The 25,474-nt window shown below is 45.6% G+C and overlaps 1 protein-coding gene across 2 annotated transcripts in view; it reads right to left on the bottom strand.

Moving 5' to 3' along the window:
* The window catches only part of LOC116979247 (sodium- and chloride-dependent neutral and basic amino acid transporter B(0+)-like), a 156,376-nt gene that overhangs the window by 18,280 nt on the left and 112,622 nt on the right, over positions 1 to 25,474 (bottom strand). For both annotated transcript variants that reach the window (XM_033030848.1, XM_033030847.1), the window contains 4 exons: positions 24,073 to 24,204; positions 14,967 to 15,134; positions 13,433 to 13,571; positions 10,975 to 11,107 (listed from right to left, as the gene is read on the bottom strand). In XM_033030848.1, coding sequence (XP_032886739.1) covers positions 10,975 to 11,107; positions 13,433 to 13,571; positions 14,967 to 15,134; positions 24,073 to 24,178 — 546 coding nt within the window. In that variant the 5' untranslated portion in view covers positions 24,179 to 24,204. The remainder of the gene's footprint in view (positions 1 to 10,974; positions 11,108 to 13,432; positions 13,572 to 14,966; positions 15,135 to 24,072; positions 24,205 to 25,474) is intronic.

The following is a 25,474-nucleotide window of genomic DNA, read 5'->3' as shown; positions in this document are numbered from 1 at the left end:
CTTCGTTATTTCACACGCACCGTATACTTATCTGACGGTCCGTTTTAAAGTGCAACTGGAGAGCCTGACTCCAGCTGCCGCCGCTGTTGCACTGCTGGCGTAATGCCGCGCCTGCGCACTGAGCGGGTTCTTCACGTAGTCACTCACGTGACTCCGAAGTAAAATCTACAGTTGTTAACGGATATGATAGAATTCGGATTACGGAGACATGGCTCCAGGATGACCAAGGCTGGGAAATCTAATTTTGCGCACTAATCTCTTGTGTGGGACCTTATCAAAGGGTTTTTGAAAGTCCGGATACACATTAACTGGCTCTCCCTTATGGTTTGCTCATCCTGCAACATGTGGGAGATCAGGGATATGGTCGGTGTCCCTGGTGACTATGTGAGCAGGAAGTGTGTCCAGCTGCAGCTCCTGGCAGACTGCATTGAATGATTGGAGCTGTGGTTGGATTCATACTGGAGCATCCACGATGTTGAGAAAGTCGTGAATAGCACGTACAGTGTGTTGGCCATACCGCAGGTAAACGTTAAGCGGACAGAAAGGGAACGGGTGGCCACTAGCCGGCGTACCATTAGGCAGGTAGTGCAGGAGTCCTCCGCGGTCTTCTCCCTCCTAAACAGATATACCATTTTGGATACTGTTGGGGGAAATGGCTGATCAGGGGAAGGCAGCAGCAGCCAAGTTCATGGCACCGTGGGTGGCTCTGCGGCACAGGAGGGGAGGGAAAAGAGTGGAAGGGCTATAGTAATAGGGGATTCAATTGTAAGGGGAATAGATAGGCGTTTCTGCAGCTGCAAACGAGGCTCCAGGATGGTATGCTGCCTCCCTGGTGCAAGGGTCAGGGATGTCACTGAGCGGCTGCAGAACATTCTAGAAGGGGAGGGTGAACAGCCAGTTGTCGTGGTGCACATTGGCACCAACGATATGGGTAAAAAATGGGATGAGGTCCTACAAGGTGAATTTAGGGAGTTAGGAGATAAACTTAAAAGTAGGACCTCAAAGGTAATAATCTCTGGATTACTGCCAGTGCCATGTGCTAGTCAGAGTAGAAATAGGAGGATATTGCAGATGAATACGTGGCTTGAAAAATGGTGCAAGGGGGAGGGATTCAAATTTCTAGGGCATTGGAACCAATTCTGGGGGAGGTGGGACCAGTACAAACAGGACGGTCTGCACCTGGGCTGGAATGGAACCAATGTCCTTTGGGGAGTGTTTGCTAGTGCTGTCGGGGAGGATTTAAACTAATGTGGCAGGGGGATGGGAGCATGACCAGAGAGGCAGAGGGGTGTAAAATGAGGATAGAAGCAATAGGTAGCAAGGTGAAAAGTAAAAGTGGCAGGCAGACAAATCCTGGGCAAAAATCAAAAAGAGCCACTTTTCAACATAATTGTATACGGGGTAAGAGTGTTGTAAAAACAAGCCTGAAGGCTTTATGTCTCAATGCAAGGAGCATTCGTAATAAGGTGGATGAGTTGAATATGCAGTAGCTATTAATGACTATGATATATCCATTCAAGGACCCAAGCAGTCGTTCCAGGTGCGACAAAGGTTCACTTGTATCTCCTCCAACCTCATCTACTGCACCCGCTGCTCTAGATGTCAGCTGATTTATATCGGCGAGACTAAGCGGAGGTTGGGCGATCGTTTCGCCGAACACCTCTGCTCAGTCCGCTATAACCTACCTGAACTCCCGGTGGCTCAGCACTTCAACTCCCCCTCCCATTCCCAATCCGACCTCTCTGTCCTGGGTCTCCTCCATTGCCAGAGTGAGCAACACCGGAAATTGGAGGAACAGCACCTCATATTCCGCCTGGGTTGCTTGCGTCCGATGGCATGAACGTTGAATTCTCCCAGTTTTGCTAGCCCTTGCTGTCTCCTCCCCTTCCTTAACCCTCGAGCTGTCTCCTCCCATCCCCCCGCCCTCGGGCTCCTCCTCCTCCCTTTTTCCTTCCTTCTCCCCCCACCCCCCATCATTCTGAAGAGGGGTTTCGGCCCGAAACGTCGCCTATTTCCTTCGCTCCATAGTTGCTGCTGCACCCGCTGAGTTTCTCCAGCATTTTTGTGTACCCAATAACTATGATATAGTTGGGATCACGGAGACATGGCTCCAGGGCGGCCAAGGCTGGGAGCTGAACATCCAGGGATATTCAATATTCAGGAGGGATAGACAGAAAGGAAAAGGAGGTGGGGTAACGTTGCTGGTTAGAGAGGAGATTAATGCAATAGAAAGGAAGGATATTAGCTTGGAGGATGTGGAATCGATATGGGTAGAACTGCGAAACACTAAGGGGCAGAAAACGCTAGTGGGAGTTGTGTACAGGCCACCTAACAGTAGTAGTGGAGTTGGGGATGGCATCAAATAGGGAATTAGAGATACATGCAACAAAGGTAAAACAGTTATAAAGGGTGACTTCAATCTATATATAGATTGGGTGTATCAAATTGGCAGGGGCGCTGAGGAAGAGGATTTCTTGGAATGTATGCGGGATAGTTTTCTAAACCAACATGTAGAGGTACCAACGAGAGAGCAGGCTATCCTAGACTGGGTATTGAGTAATGAGGAAGGGTTAGTTAGCAGTCTTGTTGTGCGTGGCCTCTTGCGCAATAATATGGTTGAGTTCTTCATTAGGAGGGAGAGTGACATAGTTAATTCAGAAACAAGGGTTCTGAACTTAAAGAAAGGTAACTTTGAGGGTATGAGACGTGAATTGGCCAAGATAGATTGGCAATTGATTCTTAAAGGGTTGAAGGTGGAGAAGCAATGGAAGGCATTTAAAGACTGCATGGATTAACAACAACAATTGTTCATCCCAGTTTGGCAAAAGAATAAATCAGGGAAGGTGGTGCATCTGTGGATAACAAGGTTAATCAGGGATAGTATCAAAACAAAAGATGAAGCATACAAATTAGCCAGACAAAGCAGCCTACCAGAGGACTGGGAGAAATTCACATTCCAGCAGATGAGGACAAAGGGCTTAATTAGGAAAGGGAAAATAGATTATGAAAGAAACTGGCAGGGAACATAAAAACTGACTGCAAATGTTTTTATAGATATGTGAAAAGAAAAAGATTAGTTAAAACAAATGTAGGTCCCTTGCAGTCAGAAACAGGTGAATTGATCATGGGGAACAAGGACATGGCAGACCAATTGAATAACTACTTTGGTTCTGTCTTCACTAAGGAGGACATAAATAATCTGCCAGAAATAGCAGGGGATGGGGGTCAAATGAGATGGAGGAACTGAGTGAAATCCAGATTAGTCGGGAAGTGGTGTTAGGTAAATTGAATGGATTAAAGGCCGATAAATCCCCAGGGCCAGATAGGCTGCATCCCAGAGTACTTAAGGAAGTAGCCCCAGAAATAGTGGATGCATTAGTGATAATTTTTCAAAACTCTTTAGATTCTGGAGTAGTTCCTGAGGATTGGAGGGTGGCTAATGTAACCCCACTTTTTAAAAAGGGAGGGAGAGAGATAATGGGGAAGATTGTTACCGATGTTGGGGAAGTCCAGAACAAGGGGTCACAGTTTAAGGATAAGAGGGGAAGTCTTTTAGGACCGAGATGAGAAGAACATTTTTCACACAGAGAGTGGTGAATCTCTGGAATTCTCTGCCACATAAGGTAGTGAGGCCGGTTCATTGGCTATATTTAAGAGAGTTAGATGTGGCCCTTGTGGCTAAAGGGATCAAGGGGTATGGAGAGAAGGCAGGTGCAGGATACTGAGTTGGATGAACAGCCATGATCATATTGAATGGCGGTGCAGGCTCCAGGGCAGAATGGCCTACTCCTGCACCTATTTTCTATGTTTCTATATACATTCTACTTGTAACATGCTCAAAAATGTCCCGAAGATTAGTCAAGCATGATTTCCCCTTCATAAATCCATGCTGACTTGGACCGGTCCTGTCACTGCCTTCCAAATGCGCTGCTATAACATCTTTAATAATCAACTCAAGCATCTTTCCCACCGCTGACAGAAGACTGACCCTCTACCGCCCACCATCCTGGACCCGATTTAAAGACCACATGAATGAACCCCAAAAATTGCTACCGCTGTTTCCAACCACTGCTCTCCGGACATAGAGTTTTTGACTGTGAAATGCAGGCCATTCTATCTGCCACGGGAGTTTACTGTGGTTAGCATTACTGCTGTATACATCCCCCCCGCAGCCAACACTAAGGAGGCTCTGCGTATTCTCTACCGTTCCATCAGTGAGCTGCAAAGGAATCATCCAGAGGGCGTTGTCATTGTTGCTGGGGACTTTAACCAGGCCAACATGAAGACTGTCCTCCCTCATTTCCATCAATATGTGGACTTTGCTACACGTGGAGAGAATACGCTGGACCGGGTCTACAGCAACATCAAGCAGGCTTTCAGAGCAGTACCCCGGCCTCACCTCGGCTCCTCTGACCACCTCTCTGTAATGCTCGTCCCAGCCTATAAGCCCCTTCTGATCAGAGAGAAACCCACTGTGAAGCAGGTTAGAGTCTGGTATGAGGGAGCTACAGAAGCACTCCAGGACTGCTTTGAGTGCACGGACTGGGACATGTTCAGGACAGCAGCCACTCATAACGAAAACATCAATGTGGATGAGTATGCCATGTCAGTGTCGGGCTACATACAGAAGTGCATGGAGGACGTCACTGTCATCAGGAACATCACAACCCGGGCCAACCACAAACCTTGGATTACTGCAGAGGTGCGTGCCATGCTGAAAGCACGAAATGCGGCTTTTAAATCTGGTGATTTGGGAGCTCTGAGAACAGCGAAATCCAACCTCAACCGCGAAATTAAGAAAGCAAAGCGCGCCCACGGACAGAAAATCCAGGGTTTCTTCCAGGATGATACCAACACCAGGAACATGTGGGAAGGCATCCGGGCCATATCAAACTACAAGGCACCTCAGATGTCTTGTAAGGATGACACAGACTTTCTAAATGAACTAAATAATCATTTCGGCAGGTTTGAGGCACTGAACACCACTACAATGAGGAAATTAGAGCCTCAACCAGGAGAACAGACACTGTCTTTTGAAACTGCTGAAGTCCGCAAAATCCTGGAGGGTATTGACCAGCGAAAGGCAGCCGGACCGGATAACATACCGGGGCGTCTGCTTAGGGGATGTGCCGACCAGCTGGCTCTGGTTCTGACAGACATTTTTAACATCTCCCTGAACCAGGCCATTGTTCCATCATGTTTCAAGACAGCCACCATCATACCAGTTCCCAAAAAGTCTACAATAACCTGCCTGAATGATTACCGCCCCGTAGCACTCACACCAATAATAATGAAGTGCTTTGAGAGGCTTATTAAGCAGCACATGGTCTCTAAACTCCCCTCCAGTTTTGACCCGTTCCAGTTTGCTTATCGCCCGAACCGCTCCACAGAGGATGCTATTTCCTCTGTAGTCCACCTGAGCCTACAACACCTGGAGGAGAGGAACACCCTCGTGCGGATGCTGTTTGTTGATTTCAGCTCAGCATTTAACACGATAATCCCCCAGCATCTGGTGAGCAAACTGGCACCCCTAGGTTTCAATACCATACTATGCAACTGGATCCTGGATTTCCTTTCTGAAAGACCCCAGTCTGTGCGGGTGGGGAAGAACACCTCCTCGGTCATCACACTGAGCACCGGATCCCCTCAGGGCTGTGTCCTGAGTCCGCTGCTCTTCACATTGATGACACATGACTGTGTCGCCAGGTCCACTACAAACCATATCATCAAATACGCGGATGACACAACAGTAGTGGGCCTCGTCCGCAATAACGATGACCAGGCATATAGAGAGGAGGTGGAACAGCTCGTGAGCTGGTGCAGCAGGAACAACCTACTCCTAAATGTGAACAAAACCAAGGAGATTGTCGTCGATTTCAGAAGGAAAATTCAGCCCAGTCACACTCCACTTTGCATCAACAACTCAGCAGTGGAGCAGGTGAAAAAGATCAAGTTCCTGGGGGTGCATATAACGGACACCTTAAACTGGTCCACAAACATTACATCTCTGGCAAAACGGGCACAACAGCGGTTGTACTTCCTCCGCAGGTTGAGAAGTTTACACCTCCACCCTCCCATCCTCGCCACTTTCTACAGAAGCACAATTGAGTCGGTCATGACCAGCTGCATCTCTACGTGGTGCGGCAACTGTACAGCTGCGGACTGGAAGTGCCTTCAGGGAGTGGTGAGGACAGCGGAAAAAATCATTGGGACTTCTCTTCCTTCAATCATGGACATGGGGTACAAGCGCTGTCTGATTAGAGCTAAGCCCCCACACACCCACAATTCGGACTGTTTATACTGCTTAACTCTGGGAGGAGGTACCGCAGCATGAAGAGCGGGACAACCAGGTTCTGCAACAGCTTCATCCCCCAGGCCATAAGATTACTGAACAATCAACAAAACCGAGGCTAGAACTTTTTAAATATCGACACTTTAAAAAAAAAACTTTTTATATATATTTATTTTACAGAACCATGCACATGAGGCATTTTTTATGGACGCACCTAGCACTTTTACTTTTACTATTTACCTGATTGGAGAGTCAAATGCAACGAAATTTCGTTCAAGGTGCACTGTGTCTAGGTGTATATCTGAATGACAATAAAGTTTTCATTCATTCATTCATTCATTCATTCATTCATTCATTCATTCATTCATTCATTCATCCCTGTCTGGCGAAAAAATAACATGGGGAAGGCAGCTCAACCGTGGCTAACAAAGGAAATGAAGGGTAGGGGTATACATTGGCCAGAGGAAGCAGTAAACCAGAGGATTGGGAGAAATTAAAAACTCAACAGAGGAAGACGAAAGGGTTAAATAAGAGGGGGGAACAGGGCATGATAGGACGCTTGCAGGGAATATAAAAATTGACTGTAAAAGCTTCTTTAGATATGTAAAAATGAAAAGATTAGTGAAGCCAAATGTGGATCCCTTACAATCCAGGTGAATTTATAATGGGGAACAAGGAAATAGCAGAACAGTTAAATGAGGAGACAATAGATAATAGGTGCAGGAGTAGGCCACTCGGCCCTTCAACCCAGCACCATCATTCAATGTGATCTTGGCTCATCATCCCCAATCAGTACCCCAGTCCTGCCTTCTCCCCATCTTCTAGCTCTCTCTTGAAAGTATCCATAGAACCGCCCCACACCGCCCTCTGAGGCAGAGAATTCTACACAGACTCACAACTCTCTGTGAGAAAAAGTATTTCCTCGTCTCCATTCTAAATGGCTTACCAGTTATTCTTAAAATGTGGCCCCTGGTTCTAAACTCCCCCAACATCAGGAACAAGTTTCCTGCCTCTAGTGTGTCCAAACCCTTAACAATCATATATGTTTCAATAAGATCCCCTCTCATCTCTGTAAACCCCAGTGTATACAAGCCCAGCCACTCCATTCTCTCAGCATATGACAGTCCAGCCATCCTGGGAATTAACCTTGTAAACCTACGCTCAATAGCAAGAATGTCCTTCCTCAAATTAGGGGACCAAAACTGCACACAATACTCCAGGTGTTGTCTCACTAGGGCCCTGTACAACTGCAGAAGCACCTCTTTGCTCCTATACTCAACTCCTATAAAGACCAACATGTCATTTGCTTTCTTCACTGCCTGCTGTACCAGCATGCTTACTTTCATGTTCTGATGAACAAGGAGCCCCAGATCCTATTGTACTTCCCCTTTTCCCAACTTGACACCATTTAGATAGTAATCTGCCTTCCTGTTTTTGCTACCAAAGTGGATAACCTCACATTTATCCACATTAAACTGCATCTGCCCACTCAACCTGTCAAGTCGCCCTGCATTCTCATAGCATCCTCCTCACAGTTCACACTGCCACCCAGCGTTGTGTCATCTGCAAATTTGCTAATGTTACTTTGAATCCCTTCATCTAAATTATTGATGTATATTGTAAATAGCTCTGGTCCCAGCACCAAGCCTTGCGGTAACCCACTAGTCACTGCCTGCCATTCTGTAAACGACCTGTTAATCCCTACTCTTTGTTTCCTGTCTGCCAACCAATTTTCTATCCATGTCAGCCCTCTACCCCCAATACCATGTGTCCTAATTTTGCCCACTAATCTCCTATGTGGGACTTTGGTTCTGTCTTCACAAAGGAAGACACAAACAATCTCCCAGAAATACTAGTGGACCGAGGATCCAGTGACAGAGGAACTGAAGGAAATTCACATTTATCAGTAAACGGTGTTGGGTAATCTTTTGGGACTGAAGGCAGAGAAATCCCCAGGGCCTGATGGTCTGCATCCAAGAGTACTCGAGGTGGCCCGAAAAATCATGGATGCATTGGTGATCATTTTCCAATGTTCGATAGACTCTGGATCAGTTCCTATGGACTGGAACGTAACCAATGTAACTCTGCTTTTTAAGAAGAGGAGAGAGAAAACGGAATTATAGACCAGTTAGCCTTACATCGGTAGTGGGGAAGATGCTTGAGTCAATTATTCAGTCACCTCCTTGAGTACTCTGGGATGGAGACCATCAGGCTCATGGGATTTATCTGCCTTCAGTCCCAAATGTTTACAGAACACCATTTTCTGACTAATATGGATTCCCTTCAGTTCCTCCCTCCCACTAGATGCTCGATCCCCTTGTATTTCCTGGAGATTGTTTGTGTCCTTCTTAGTGAAGACAGAACCAAAGTACTCATTTAACTGTTCTGCCATTTCATTGTTTCCCAATATCAATTCACTTGTCTCTGACTGCAAGGGACCTACATTCTGCTTCACTATTTTTTTCCTTTTTACATAACTAAAAAAACTTTTAATCAGTTTTTATATTCCACACAAACTTTCTTTCTTGCCCTTTTCCCCCCAACTTAATTAGCCCCTTTGTCCTCCTCTGTTGAGTTCTGAATGTCTTCCGTCCTCAGGTTTGCCGCTTCTTCTCCAATTTATATGCCTCTTCCTTGGCTTTAAAGCTATCCTGGCTTCCCTCGTCAGCCACAGTTGAGCCACCCACCCAGTTATATTTTTTCGCCAGACAGGGATGAACAATATCTGGAGATTTCTTTAAATCTTTGCCATTGCAACTCCACTATCAACCCTTTAAGTTTAATTTGCCTGTCTATCCTAGCCACTTCCTGTCTCATACCATCAAAGTCTCCTATATTCAAGTTCAGGGCCTTAGTCTCTGAATTCTCCGTGTCACTCTCCATTCTAATGCAGAATTCCACCATATTATGGTCACTGTTGCCCAAGGGGTCGTGCGCAACAAGATCGCTAACTAATCCTTCCTCATTACACAATACCCAGTCTAGGATGGCCTGCTCTCTAGTCGGTTAAAAAACCCATCCCTTATACATTCCAGAAAATCCTCCTCCTCAGCAATGTTACCAATTTGGTTGGCCCAATCTTTATGTAGATTAAAGTCATCCATGATAACCGCAGTACCTTTGCTACACGCATCCCTAATTTCCTGCTCGATGCTATCCCCAATCTCCCTCCTGCTGTTTGGTGGTCTGTATACAACTCCAACAAGCGTTTTCTGCCCTTGGCTATTTCGCAGTTCTACCCATTCCGATTATACAGCATCCAAGCTAATGTCTCTCCTTGCTATTGGGGTACTGATTCAGGATGATCAGCCTTGATCATATTGAATGGCTGGTTGGAAGGGCTGAATGTCCTACTCCTGCATCTATTTTCTATGTTTCTATAATCTATAATCCAATTTTACCCTGGGTTTTAACTGTCTACTCTATCTATGCCTCTCTTCATTTTATATACTTTAATCAGGTCTCCCCTCAACCTCCGGCATTCCAGAGAAAGCATTCCAAGTTCTCCAACCTCTCCTTGTAGCTAAGACCCTCTAATCCCGGCATTATTATAGTAAACCTCCTCTGCACCTTCTCCAGAGCCTCCACATCCTTTCTCTAATGGAACTGCATGCAATATACTCCAGTATAACTGTAGTCAAAGGTAGACACAAAATGCTGAAGTAACTCATCGGGACAGGCAGCATATCAGGAGAGAATGAATGGGTGATGTTTCGGGTCGAGACCCTTCAAGAGCCAAGAGTATTTTATTGTCATTTGTCTCAAAATGAAATAATGAAATTCTTTCTAGCAGCAACTCATCAGATATGTAAACCTAGTATTCTGTAAACTATAATAAATATCAAAAAACATTTACACAAACAAACAATAATAGTACAAAACCAAAACAAAGCGCCCATGTCTAGTTTGGAGCTTATTTGGAGGTTAGTGTTCTTCAGATTTCTTCAAGCTGCCTCTGAAAATTCAGCCAAAGTCCTGTATTAGTGACAGAGTGAGCTGTTTGTTCCAGGCATGTGGGGAGTTGCTGCTGTTCCTTCACACGGGTAGCAAACTCTGTTGTCACCCTTACTCATGCATTGTGGATCCTCGCAGAGACATGGCCAACATTGTTGTCAGATAGACCAGTCCCCATAATGGGATGTGCTTAGTTTAGAGATACAGCATGGAAACAGGCCCTTCAGCCCACTGAGTGCACACCAACTATCGATCACCCATTTGCACAGGTTTTATGTTATTCAATTTTCGCATCCAATCCCTACACACTTGGGACAATTTACAGACAAAATCACACAACTCTGGGTTGTGGTCGGAAACCAAAGCACTGGGAGGAAACCCACATGGAACCCAGGGAGAAAGTACAAACTCCACACACAGCACCTGAAGTCTGGATCGAGCCGGGATCTCTGGCTCTATGAGGCAGCAGTTCGACTACCAACACCACTGTGCCACCCAGGTACATTCTCGTGGAATTGTTGTACTAGTTAGCATTTTTTCACTGCTGCTTCAGCTCTTTATGTGGGGTGGAAGATTGCAACCTTCACGTGGACCGCCCTGTTTCGACAAATGCAATCAACCCGGCGCGCACAATCAAATAAGGTCAAATAGAACAGGCTGTCCTACAACTTTAGGCTGTGCACACCATACGCAAGAAGAATAGCTCTTTCTGTTGCTGGTTAGTTTACCTTTCCTGAAGATTTGATTCCTCGAGACAGAGCGGCCCCGATGATGAACCAGACTAGAAGTAGACAGAGAGCCAGGATCCAAACAATCTCTCCCATCTCATCTATTGACGTTGACCGATGTAGAACCCCCTTACTGAATGACAAGAGAAAGACAAAGGAGATAATGATCGACCAGGAAGCAAACGTTACACATACCCCAGTTTGCATTGACGGGGCTAAACTAGAGATGGTTGAAAACTTCAAATTCCTAGGAGTCAATATCACCAACAAGGGACAGAAGTTTAGGGGTAACATGAGGGGGAACTTCTTTACTCAGAGAGTGGTAGCGGTGTGGAATGAGCTTCCAGTGGAAGTGGTGGAGGTAGGTTCGTTGGTATAATTTAAAAATAAATTGGATAGGCATATGGATGAGAAGGGAATGGAGGATTATGGTATGAGTGCAGGCAGGTGGGACTAAGGGAAAAAAGTTGTTCGGCACGGACTTGTAGGGCCGAGATGGCCTGTTTCCGTGCTGTAATTGTTATATGTTATATGGTTATAACAACATCTCCTGGACTACCTATATTGAAGCAACGACCAAGAAAGCACACGAACGCCTCTACTTCATTAGAAGACGTAGGAAGTTCGGCATGCCCCCTGCAACTCTCTCCATTTTCCACAGGTGCACAAAAGAAAGCATTTTATCAGGATGCATCACAGCTTGGTTAGGAACAGCTACATCTAAGACTTCAAGAATTGCTGGCTTTAACTTGCACTAAACATTATTCATTTATGATGTATCTATACACTGTAAATGGTTCGATTGTAATCATGTATAGTCTTTCTGCTGAATGTATAGCACACACAATAGCTTTTCACTGTTCCAAGGTACACGTGACAAAAAACTAAACTAAACTGAAAAACTAAACTTACGGGGAGAAGGCAGGAACATTGTACTTATTGTGGATGATCAGCCATGATCACATTGAATGGTGCTGCTGGCTCGAAGGGCCGAATGGCCTACTCCTGCACCTATTGTTTATTGTCTATTGTCTAAAGCATTGTGTTTAGACACAAAATGCTGGAGTAAATCAGCGGGACAGGCAGCATCTCTGGAGAGAAGGAATGGGTGGCATTTTGGGTCGAAACCCTCTAGACTGATGTCATGTCTAGCTGACATCCGTCTGAAGAAGTGTCTACTCCGACCATCAATCACCAATTCACACTATTTCTGTGTTATCCCACTTTCTCATCCAATCCCTACGACAATTAACTGAGGCCAATTGGTGTCTATCTTCAATGTAAACCAGCATCTGCAGTTCTTTCCTACACATTCTAACCGCTTTTAAGTTGCGGTGTAGGGCTGGCACAATGGTAGAGTTGCTGCCTTAAAACACCAGACCCAGATTCGATCCTGATTACTGGTGCTGTCTTTATGGAGTTTGTACCTTCTCCCCGTGACCTGCGTCGGTTTTCTCCGGGAGCTCCGGTTTCCTCCCACACTTCAAATTCGTACAGGTTTGTCGATTAATTGACTTGGTAAAATTGTAAGATGTCCCTAATATGTGTAGGATAGTGTTAGTGTGCGGGAATTGCTGTCAGTGCGGACTCAATGGGCCAAAGGGCCTGTTTCCGCACTGTATCTCTAAAGTAAACTAAATTAATGTACAGACCCACACATCTTTGGGATGTAGGAGGAAACCAGAGCACCTTGAGAACAGACATGAGGTCACAGGTAGAACTTGAAAACTCCACAGTGACAGCAACCGAGTCAGGAATTAACCCTAGTCACCAGCGCTGAAAGTCAGCTGTGCCACTGTGGCACCATACAGCATTTTACTTGTTAAACTGGACATTCACCCAACACCCTTTATAACATCACTAGACCAAGTGGGACCCATTGGGTACCTGTCACACGGGAGGGCTGGTCCCCGAACGCAATATTCCACCACGGTTCCCCGTTGTGACGCCAGAGATCCCCGTTGTGGGAACACCGGTGACTGGGCAGTTTATGTAAATGAGATCCCATTGTAAAGTGCAGAGGAAAGAGATTTTTGTCAAAATCATTTTTGTAAATTTTAAAATGGGAATAACTTGTAAAATATAACATCAATCTGAACGAAACTTGATACACCACACCTCAGAGCAATGATACGTAAGGTGGGCCAAAAAAAGTAGCGCTATCCTGTACCGTTTTGGCGTATTTTCAGGACCACACTCCGCACAGAAAGACTGACATAGCAACAAACAAGATGAGAGTTTTAGTAATATAGTAGAAAGATAAGTGATGGGATCAGAATTAGGCCATTTGGCTCATCAAGTCTCCTCTGCCATTCAATCACGGCTGATCCATCTCTCCCTCCTAACCCCATTCTCCTGCCTTCTCCCCATAACCTCTGACACCCGTACTAATCAAGAGTCACTTCTAATCTTTCCCTACAAAGTGTACCATGTGTGCTCTGTACAGCAAGTTACTTACTCCCAGTATTGTTCGCTTGGACCCTGGTGAGGAACATGGATTACTGATCCATTGGAACAGGTTTTGTTGTTTGCCTGCAGCCAAGTTGTATTAACGATCCCAGAATACTCGCCGTCCAGCGTGAGGTTGCAGAGGGGATCTGGAAAATACGAAGTGGGGTTTAAAAGTACACACCTTCTTGAGTGATGACATTTACACTTAGGCTCAGGTTCACAGCTACAGGCTGAGCTGTTTTGGGACACAGCAGAAGTTTCAACTGAGCCAGAACATGCTCACAGTGAGCACACACAGCCACTGGGCTGACCCCCAGAGGAGTAAGCCTTGGGAAAAGAGAAGGTTGCGATTGGCTTGAGGATTAGAAAGCATAGAGAATATTGTGAAAAACTATTAAGAAATTCATATTCAGCTTTGATGAAAATAAACACAGACCATACTCCTCACCATTAAGTCCATCTACACTTCATGCTGCCTCGGAAAAGCAGCCAATGTCATTAAGGACTTGTCCCACACTGGTCATTCCTTCCTCTCCCTGCTTCCGTCGGGCAGAAGAATCTGTTATCAGGCTTCTGAATGGTTCTCCCATAAGCATAGAGCCAATTCACCACTACCTCATTGCGGACTTTGGACTTTGTCTATGGAACTGGTGCACTACAATGCTGAGGACTATCTTCTGCACTCCGTATATTCCCCTTTACTCTACCTAATGTATTGGAATTTGGTTTGATTGCATTTGTGTATAGCATTATCTGATTTGCTTGGCTAGCATGCAAATGCAGCTTTTCACTGTACCTCAGTACGTGACTATAATAAACTTAAACCTAAAGGGGAGCAATAAAGGTGTAAATGGGGGGAGAATACAGCTGATGCTATGTTTGTAATACAAACATTATATTTCAGTGATTGAACATTAAAATACATAGCCATAGAAGCTACGGACAATACATAGTCTACGGACAATGGAGACAATGTCAGAAATAATCACAATGGCATGAAGACAGTGACAAATCAAACTGTAACATGGAAACAAAAAGGAATTAGAAAATAGTTAAGAATGACTAGAAAAACAAGCTGTAATCTGTTATTTTGCTGTGAGCAATACCATTAACCAATTTATTTTAAACATTTCATTGTTCAAACACAACATTTAACACCAGTTCTGATGAACCTGAAACATTAACTCTGTTTCTCTCTCCACACATGCAGCCAGAGCTTATTTTCTGGCTTTGTTTTTATGTTTAGGTTTATTATTGTCACTTGTACTGAGGTACAGTGATACGCTTTCTTCCGGAGACAAAGTCAATGTCTACAATGGGATAGAGGTGAATTGGACAGTACCCCAGCTTGTGGAAGGACCATTCAGAAGCCTAGTGACATGGAGGGGAAGAAGCTGTTTATTTCAAATTTCCAGCATCTGCAGTCTTCATTTTGGTGCTAATATAATATCAGTGCCTTAAACCGTCAATCCTACAGTAAAACCATTCCTAGACTGACAAAGAAAAATCTGACAATTTACCCAACAGAGTTAGCTGTGTACCTCTGGGTGTCCGACTGCAGGTTTCATCTGCACCCCACCAGCTGAAGCAGTCTGACCACGGCAGGGGGGATTGGAAGGATGCAAACAGGTAATATAGGCTGTAGGCGATGATGCAGCTGTAGTAAATGTCACCAATTGCCCCACAAAGGATCATGGTGATCCCCACGCCTAGAAACGGAACAGACAAGCGATTATTGTAGAAAATATTTCACACGGATTCCAATGACTAAACATATGTTTGATTGGTGGCACCTACACGTATGTGGAGTAAGGAAAATCAGATAAATTAGGCATAGAAATAAAACAGCAGCAACTTAGGACATGGGAATAATGATCCAAGGTGACGCCCAGCTTGGCATCCAAACACGTACAGACTAGTTGGCTAATTGTCTTGGTATAAATGTAAATGGTCATCGTATGTGTACAATAGTGTTAATGTGTGGGGATCGCTGGTCGGTGCAGACTCAGTGGGCCGAAGGGCCCGTTTCCGCGCTGTATCACTAAACTAAACTCTCTTTGTATTGTCTACATTATTCACCATTATTATTACTTGCATTAATAATGCACAGTGGGACATCTAGTATAGCTGCTACTTCACATCCCCAGTAACATGGGCTTGATCCTGTCCTCAAGTGAAGGCTCTATAAAGTTTGCAGTTCCACTTGTGATTTACTTTAGTTTAGAGATACATGGCGCAGACACAGGCCCTTCGGCCCACCGGGTCCGCACCGACAAGCGATCTCCATACACTAGCTCTTTCCTACACACTCCAGGGACAATATTTTATTACATTTATACCAAGCCAATTAACCCACAAACCGGAAACGTAGTCCGTCCATTCCCTCCATAGATGCTGTCTGACCCTCTGAGTTCCTCCAGCACTTTGTGTTTTACTCATAATTAAAACTGAATTCACTCCTCTGCAGTGGGCCAGCTGGTAGAGCTGATGCTACACAAAGACAGAGAACCGGGATCGATCCTGAACTCTGGTGCTGTCTGTGTGGAGCTTGCACGTTCTCCCTGTGAACATGTGAGATTCCTCTGGCTGCACTGGCTTACTCCCACATTTCAAAGACATGCAGGTTTGTAAGTTAACTGGCCTCTGTAAATTGCTCCCTCGTGTTTAGGGTGTGGATACAAAGATGGATTAGGGCCACTTTCTGGGCTGTATCTCTAAACTAAAACACAACATCTCCCAAATGACTGTTTCACATTATTCACTTACATTCCATAATCCAAATAGTCCCATCGGTATATGTAAATGTATAAATTCTATGTTCATCTTTGAAATTTCAATAGATGATTGGCTAATATGGGCAGGACCTACACAGTGAATGCTCGGGCTCTGGGGATTGTTGTAGAACAGAGGGATCTGGGAGTGCGGGTACATAGTTCCTTGAAAGTAGCATCACAGGTAGATAGGGGGTCAAAAAGGCTTTCGGCACATTGGCCTTCATCAGTCTGAGTATTGAAGATGAAAGCTCGGTTGCAGTTATATATGGTGAGGCCACATTTAGAGTATTGTGTTCATTTTTGGTCACCATGTTATAGGAAAGATGTTATCAAGCTAGAGTACAGAGAGGTGCAGGTACAGTGAAAGAAGTGGTGCGTAGTGTTCCGCAGCTGAGGTAGGATTAAGGTCGCGCGGGTCGGTTCAAGAGCCCAATAGTGGTAGGAAAGTGGCTGTTCCTGAACCTGATGGTGTGTAACTTCAGGCTACTATATGTTAAAGCCCGACGTTAAAGCAAGAAGAGGGCATGGCCTGGATGGTAGGAACCTTGATGATAGATGCTGTTCCTCAAGTAGATGCTTTCGATGGTGGGGAGGGCTGTGTCTGTGTTGGACCCGGCTGAGGCCATCACCCTCCACACCCACTGTGACTTACAGGGCCGGATTTAGATGAAGAGAGGCCCTAGGCTGTTCCATTTGTGAGTCCCCTCCCAATCCCCCGCCCCCACGACTAGAGGAAGATGGTCCACATACATGTCTATTTATTTATTGCCAGTGCTAGTGTCAAGTTATCGGCTTAAAACACTGTTATTCTGCACTGGAGGGCAAGGAAAATTACTGAAAGGTTGTTTAGACACCACAAGCATATGTAAGAAAGGCCAATGACAGTGTCAATAATATTATACACCTTGCAGGGCTCTCACTTAACTTTTTTCCCCTGTTGTCAGCCGGGCAACCTTGGCAGCTTTTTAGGTTGCCAAATGACAGTTTAGGTGGTCATTTACGATGGCTTGCATGACGCGTGCGATAATGTGCTCGGACGAAGTGCGTAGTTACCAGTCGGAATTATGCTTAATGAAGCATTCACATATTATTTCTGCTTCAAATAAAGTCACAAACTAAACATATTCACCAATCAATGACATGAAGCAAAATTATAATACAGTATCTCAACTCTTTTTACACGTTGCAATGAATGCAATTTCTATTATTTCTTTCCACTTCCAAACAAAAATGTGGTTGGATTATTCATCGTATGATCAACCTCGGTGAGATCAAGCGCAGGCTTGGCGAACGCTTCGCACAGCACCTCCACTCAGTTCACAATAACCACCCTGATCTCCCGGTGGCTCAACACTTCAACTCCCCCTCCCATTCCGGATCCGACCTTTCTGTCCTGGGCCTCCTCCATGGCCAGTGAGGTCCACTGGAGGAGCAGCACCTCATATTTGCTTGGGTAGTTTACACCCCAGCGGTATGAACATTGGCTTCTCTAATTTCAGGTAGTCCTTGCTTTCTCCCTCCTTCCCCTCCCCTTCCCAGCTCTCCCACAGCCTACTGCCTCCGCCTCTTCCTTTCTTTATTGTCTCCCCCCCCCCCCCCGACATCAATCTGAATAAGGGTCACGACCCGAAACTTCGCCTATTCCTTTGCTCCATAGATGCTGCCTTTCCCGCTGATTTTCTCCAACTTTTTTGTCTACCAATGGGATCCCACCACTGGCCACATCTTCCCATCTCCTTCCCTGGTCAATTCGTCCCTTCCCACCCAAACCACCCCCTCTCCTGGCACTTTCCCTTGCAACCGCAGGAAATGCTACACATGTCGCTTTACCTCTCCCCTTGACTCCATTCAAGGACCCAAACAGTCTTTCCAGGTGAGGCAGAGGTTCACCTGCACCCCCTCCAACCTCATCTATTACATCCGCTGCTCTAGGTGTCAGCTGCTCTACATCGGTGAGACCAAGCGTAGGCTTGCCGATCGCTTCGCCCAACACCTCCGCTCGGTTCGCAATAACCAACCTGATCTCCCGGTGGCTCAGCACTTCAACTCCCCCTCCCATTCCAAATCCGACCTTTCTATCCTGAGCCTCTTCCATGGCCAGAGTAAGGCCCACCGTAAATTGGAGGAGCAGCACCTCATATTTCGCTTGGGCAGTTTACACCCCAGCGGTATGAACATTGACTTCTCCAATTTGAGGTAGTCCCTGCTTTGTCCTCCCCTTCCCAGCTCTCCCTCAGCCCACTCTCTCCCTCTTCCTTTCTTCTTCCCCCCCCCCCCCACCCTCACATCAGTCTGAAGAAGGCTCTCGACCCGAAATGTCGCCTATTTCCTTCGCTCCATAGATGCTGCCTCACCCGCTGAGTTTCTCCAGCATTCTTTCCCACACATTCACACAAGTTTTGTTATCCAACTTTCCTGATTTAAATCTTTTTATTTGAATTTTACAGCAATTTGCATACATACAATGATAACAGACAGTGACAGTCAAGGCATAATTGTGCAACAGTATGTAGGCGACCCTCAAAGCCCTTACCCACCTTCAACCCACCCGAATCAGGTCGGAACCAAACGGGGACAAACAACACTCACATACATACACATCCACACAAATATGGTAAGATAAACGAAACAAAAAGTACAAAAAAACAAAAACAAAAAAAACAAAACAAAAAGGCGGGTCACTAATAACAGTAAATAAGTAAGTAATTAAATAAATAAGTGTGGGGGGGGGGAGTTAAGGGGAGAGCAGCTGCAGTAGAGCAGAACAATGGTGGAGAGCATTCAGTCCTCCTCTGAGTCCGGGGACAAGTTGAGAGAGTTAAGTTCAAAGAAAGGGTTCCATGTATCTAGGAATGTCTTGGTAGAGCCTTTGAGAGAGAACCTAAGTTTTTCAAGCTCTAAATTGTAAAGCACCTCCTTAATCCAGCGGGCGTGTGTCGGGGGACAGGTGAGCCTCCAGTTAAGCAAGATCAGTCTCCGGGCTAACAAGGTTGTAAAAGCTAGAACCCGTTTCACCGCAACAGAGAGGTTGGTGTTGGGAGGGGTACCGAAAATGGCTGACAGTGGGTTTGGAGGAATAGTCTGGCCGTAGGCTCTGCTTATCAAGTCGAAAGCACTCCTCCAAAAGGCTGCTAGCTTAGGGCAAGACCAAAACATATGGCTATGGTTGGCAGGAGATTGATTACATCTGTTGCAGGTGTCCCTAACAGCGGGGTAAATTCTAGATAATCTTGCATTTGTGTAGTGGACTTTGTGAAGGACTTTGCATTGGATTAGGCCATGACGGGCACATATGGAGGAAGAATGGATCAAATCCAAGGCAGAGTCCCATTGCTGGTCTGTTAGTTTCGTATTCAGCTCACCCTCCCACGCAGCTTTTAATGAGGTACGAGGTTTCAATATAACCGACCCTAACAAGTTATACAAAACAGAGATGCATTTCTTCCAGTTGGGATCTAGAGCTAAGATGATATCGGTCAGGGCTTCAGGGGGGCGATTTGGGAAATGGGGGAATGTCTTCTTCACAAAATCCCTAATCTGGAAAAAACGAAAAAGGTGGGAGTTTGGGAGGCTATAGTTGAACGAGAGCTCCGCAAAAGACGAAAAGATGCCATACTTGTATAGATTTTTGATACTACTGATACCGTTGCTATGCCAGGTTTTGAATGCGTGGTCTGTACTTGAAGGTTTAAAGATGTGGTTTTTAAGCAGTGGGGTCAAGATGGAAGGGCCTTGTAAACCGAAGTTTTTCCTGAGTTGACTCCATATCTTGAGCGAGAGGGACGCAATTGGGCCTGCACCTACAGATGTTATAAGAAGGGGGAGTTGGGAGCATAGGACAGACCGCAACGGGAGACGTGAACTCGCCTTTTCCATGTGTACCCAGGTCGGTAGGTGGTCGCAATCATCATTCATCCAATACAGGGGTTTTTGCAAGTTAGCTGCCCAATAGTATCGCCTAAAGTCAGGAAGTGCCAAACCGCCGTCACTCTTAGGAGACTGCAGTATCGCCTTTCGGATTCTAGCCGGTTTGCTACCCCATAAAAATTTAGATATTGTCCTTTCTAATTTATCAAAAAAAGATTTAGTGATAAGTATAGGGACGTGCTGGAAAAAATACAGGAATTTGGGTAGGACGACCATCTTGACCAGATTTATCCGGCCCACGAGGGATAGCGTGGAAATGTCGCCTATTTCCTTCGCTCCATAGATGCTGCCTCACCCGCTGAGTTTCTCCAGCATTCTTTTCCACACATTCACACAAGTTTTGTTATCCAACTTTCTTCACCCACTCCCGACACGTTAGCGGCAAATTTACAGAGATAAGTTAACCTACAAAGCCAATGTGTCTTTGGGATGTGGGAGGAAATCCACACACTTGCAGGGAGAATTTGCAAATTCAACACAGACAGTGCCCAAGGACACGATCGAACACAGATCTCTGACGTGTGAGGGAGTGTCTACTAGCTCTGCCACAATATTTTGTTTTCCAACACACAAAAAATTATACGTTGATAACTTTGGTTACTAAAAAAATGAAAATATCAATTTTCAGTCTTAAATCTCCAAGTGACACCTTTACAGCGACTATATGTTTTAATTCAGTTCAAGACTATGGGGCAGTACATTGGCCATAAAGTTGCTGCCTAAAATTGTCAGGAACCTGAATATGGGTGCTATCTGTATGGATGTGGTTTGCTCCTTTTCCCTTTGATAGCATGGGTTTTCTGCGGGTACTCTTGTTTCCTTCCACATTCCAAAGGTGTGCAGGAACCTATTTCAGACCCAACCCAAAACATAATATTTTCCTTTTGTCCAGAGATTCTGTCTGAACTGTTGAATTACTCCAGCTTTTGTGTCTATCTTCAGTTTAAACCAGCATCTGCAGTTCGTTCCTACACACACAATACTATACGATAGAACTTTATTAATCCCAGGAGGGAAATTGTGCGTGTGTGGGTATATATATTACTAGACTAAGTGGGACCCGTTGGGTCCCATGTTCACACGGGAGGACTCGTCCCCCGACGCAATATTCCACCTCTCCACCAATTTCAATATTGGTGGCCAGTGGGGGGGGCTTTCTGGAGTGCTGGTATGGGTTCTTGGGGTGGCAGCTCAATCCCTCAAGCCGGATCTGCTGGCAGCTCACTCACGGCTGGTGGGCTGGCAGTTGACTCATGACTATTCCTTGAAATTCCATTTAAAGCAGGGTGCAAGGTCACCAAATTCAACTCCATGTTCCTACCATTTCAAGCAGGGTGCAAGGCCACCGAATTCAAGTGCCATTTCTCACCACTTCAAGCAGGGTGCAAGGCCACCAAATTCAAATGCAGCTTCATACCATTTCATGCAGGGTGAAACCACCATAAAACCACACAAAACACCAAGCTCACAGTTCAGCAGACATTCAGTGTGCGGTTGATTCACAGCTCAGACAGTCGTGACCTCTCCCTCCCCCATCATGCAGAGACTGAGCCACACCCACACTTCCGGGTTTTATAACCCCTCCCCCTCCCACCGGAAAAGGTGTGGCTTTCATGGCGTGATTGACAGAAGAGAGATTCTCAACATTTTTTAAACAATAATAACACTTTTATTTTTCATTGATGGGAAGAATTCTCTGCACCTGCTCAGCGGAGGGGGGACTGAGTAAGATGGCCAAAAATCACAGCCGTAAGTGGTAGCATTTTATCTAAAATCAATATACAGTGCAAACAAGACGTAAGTGTGTTTGCAGCAGTGCCTTTTAACTTCAAGCCAAAGCACCCAAGCCGCAATTGGCAGTTAGTACTGCCTTTCAACTTCAAGCAAAAGCACCCAAGCCACCACTTGCAGTAAGTAGTGCCTTTCAACTTCAAGCCAAAGCACCCAAGCCACCATTTGCAGTAAGTAGTGCCTTTCAACTCCATGCCACCATTTGCAGTAAGTAGTGCCTTTCAACTTCAAGCCAAAGCACCCAAGCCACCATTTGCAGTAAGTAGTGCCTTTCAACTTCATGCCCCCAATTGCAGTAAGTAGTGCCTTTCAACTTCAAGCCAAATCACCCAAGCCACCATTTGCAGTAGGTAGTGCCTTTCAACTTCAAACAAAGCACCCAAGCCACCATTTGCAGTAAGTAGCGAATTTCTACTTCAAGCCAAAGCACCCAAGCCACCATTTGCAGTAAGTAGTGCCTTTCAACTTCATACCACCATTTGCAGTAAGTAATGCCTTTCAACTTCAAGCCAATACTCCCACGCCGCCATTTTAAGTAAGTAGTGCCTTTCAACTTCAAGCCAAAGCACCCAAGCCACCATTTGCAGTATGAAATCCCTTTGAATTTAAAGCCAAAGCACCCATGCCACCATTTGCAGTAAGTAGTGCCTTTCAACTTCAAGCCAAAGCACCCAAGCCACCATGTGCAGTAAGTAGTGCCTTTCAACTTCAAGCAAAACACCCAAGTTACCATTTGCAGTAAGTAGTGCCTTTCAACTTCAAGCCAAAGCACCCAAACAACCATTTGCAGGCAGTGCCTTTTTACTTCAAACAAACCATATTTTCATTTTTAAACCACATTAAGGGTACTCACAGTTGTGTAGACATTTGTTCAGTGTTAATCAGAGCTCAGAGAGACGTGACCCTTGGCTTCATCCATATTGCAGAGACTGTGAGGCACACCACTTCCTGGTTTTATAGTCCCTCCCCCTCCCCCCAGCAGGGGCAGCAGAGAGAATGGTGATTTTGTTTTAAACATTAATATCTCTCTGATTTGTCATCGATGGGAAAAATCCTCCGCACCCGTAAGGCGGAGGGGGCTCTGAGCGAGGTGACCAAAAATGACGGCCGTAGGTGGCGGCGTTCTGTTGGAAATCGCAGCACAGTAGCCCAGAACGGTCAAGATCAGAGTTTTAGTAATATAGATATATATATATATATATACACACACACAGAAACAAATAATATATATATTTATATAGTTATATATTCATATATAAATATACACCGTTTTGTTTTCTCGTTTATACCATTGTTTACAGAGTACTATATTTGCATATTCTGTTGTGCTGCTGCAAGTAAGGATTTCATTGTTCTAACTGGGATGTGAGAGAATAAAACACTCTTGACTTACATCGCTAATGTGTGGGATAGAACTAGTGTACGGGTGATCAGTGGTCGGCGTGGACTCGGTTGGCCGAAGGGCCTGTTTCCACGCTGTATTTTAAAATTAAACTAAAATCACTAAAACCAGAGGGAGTCAAAAGAAGGGTCTCTACCCGAAATGTCACCCAATTTCTTCTATCCAGAGTTGCATGGAGTTCCCCCGCACAACTAAAACATGGAATAGTCTTCATCCTACCATAGTTACCCAACCAGACGTAACTAAATTTAAGGTAGCTCCTTTTTCCCCAAGTGATTGTGCGTTGGTTTTCAGCGGTCGCGGCGAGGTGGAAACCAGACAGCAATGGCGGCCAGATCTCCCACAATTCAAAGCGAGGGAGAAAGTGCCCAGCGCCGACCAGTTGCCGTGGCAGTGCGCATGTGCAGTGCGGCCGATGATGTGCTGGCCGTGGTTGTGCGCATGTGCAGGGGGAGGGTGTGCTGGCCGTAGCAGTGCGCATGTGCAAGGCGGCCGGCCGTGCCGGCGGATGAGGATGAGCAGAGGGTGGAGTCACGGCGGCCCGGACACGGATACGGATGGCACGCGGAGACGGAGTTATGACAGAGATAGAGAGCGGGGCTGCTCAGAGTTGAACGGCAGGTGTCCTGCCTTGGCCGGAGGCCCCCTAGATTTCGAGGCCCTAGGCTTCAGCATATGAAGCCTAGTGGTAAATCCGGCTCTGGTGTCTGAGTAAAATGACTGCTTAGATTGTGCCAATAAATCACCACTCACCTTGTAGAATTGGCACGGCTTTCCACACTCCAACAGGTCCCATGCTGGCAAACTGCCCAAAGGAAGAATCTAAGAAAAACATGGGCATTCCCGCAAGTGCCAACATGACTCCATAAGGAATAAGAAACGCACCTGTAAATAATAAAACAAAGCTCTTAAACTTTGCCTGCACATTAATGTGACCAGGATCGTTCGTGCTGAGTTGTGATTAGATTAAGCAACAAGGTCATAAGTGATAGGAGAAGAATTAGGCCATTTGGTCCATCAAGTCGACTCCACCATTCATTCATGGCTGATTTATCTCTCCCTCCTAAAGGAATGTCCTTTAATTCTGAGGCTGTGATCACTAATACTAGACTCTCCCACTAATGGAAACATCCACTGCACATCCACTTTATCCAAGCCTTTCACTATTCAGTACATTTCAATGAGGTCCCCCCTCATTCTTCTAAACTCCAGCGAGCACAGGTCCAGTGCCGTCAAATTAGATTAGATAGATTAGATTAGATTAAACTTTATTAATCCCCTTATTCAGGGGAAATTCTGATGTCCTTGCAGCACACTAATAAAAATACAACATAGCAACATACACAACATGCTCAACATATATTAACCTACTCATTCCTAGGATAATGCTTGTAAACCTCCTCTGGACCCTCTCCAGAGCCAGCACACCCTTCCTTCGATATGGTGCCCAAATTTGCTCACAATACTCTAAATGTGGCCTTACCAGCACCTTATAGAGCCTCGGCATTACATCCCTGTTTTTGTATTCTAATCCTCTTGAAATAAATACTCGCATTGCATTTGCCTTCTTTACTACCAATTGGACTTGCAGATTTACTTTTTGGAAATCCTGCACCAGCACTCCCAAGTCCCTTTGCACATCCGATTTCTGGATTCTCTCCCCATTTCGAAAATAGTCTACGTCTTTATTCCAACTACCAAAATGAATCACTCCACACTTTGCTACACTATATTCCACTTGCCACTTCTCTGCCCACTCTCTCAGCCTGTCCATGTCCTTCTGCAGAGTCCCTGCTTTCTCTACACTACCTGCCCTCCACCTATTTTCGTATCATCTGCAAACTTTGCCACAGAGCCTTCAATCCCCTCGTCCAAATCATTAATATACAACGTGAAGAGTAGCGGCCCCAGCACCCAGTGGCGGACTGGCCAGTGTGTCAGCTTGCCCGATGGCAAGTGGGCCCCTGATGAAGTGGGCCCTCATTGTCTCCTGGCAACCAATATTTTTAGACCCAGTCAGCACCGACCCCTGCAGAACTCCGCGAGTCACTGGCAGTCAACCGGAAATAGCCCCCTTTGTTACCAGAAGGAAGCCGGGTCTCTGGCGCTGCGCCGCCGTGAGAAGGGGAGGGACACATCGGAGCAATGTTGTGAA

Source organism: Amblyraja radiata, chromosome 12 (genome assembly GCF_010909765.2).
Source record: "Amblyraja radiata isolate CabotCenter1 chromosome 12, sAmbRad1.1.pri, whole genome shotgun sequence".
Lineage (NCBI taxonomy): Eukaryota > Metazoa > Chordata > Chondrichthyes > Rajiformes > Rajidae > Amblyraja > Amblyraja radiata.
This window is presented reverse-complemented; position numbering and strand designations above follow the sequence as displayed.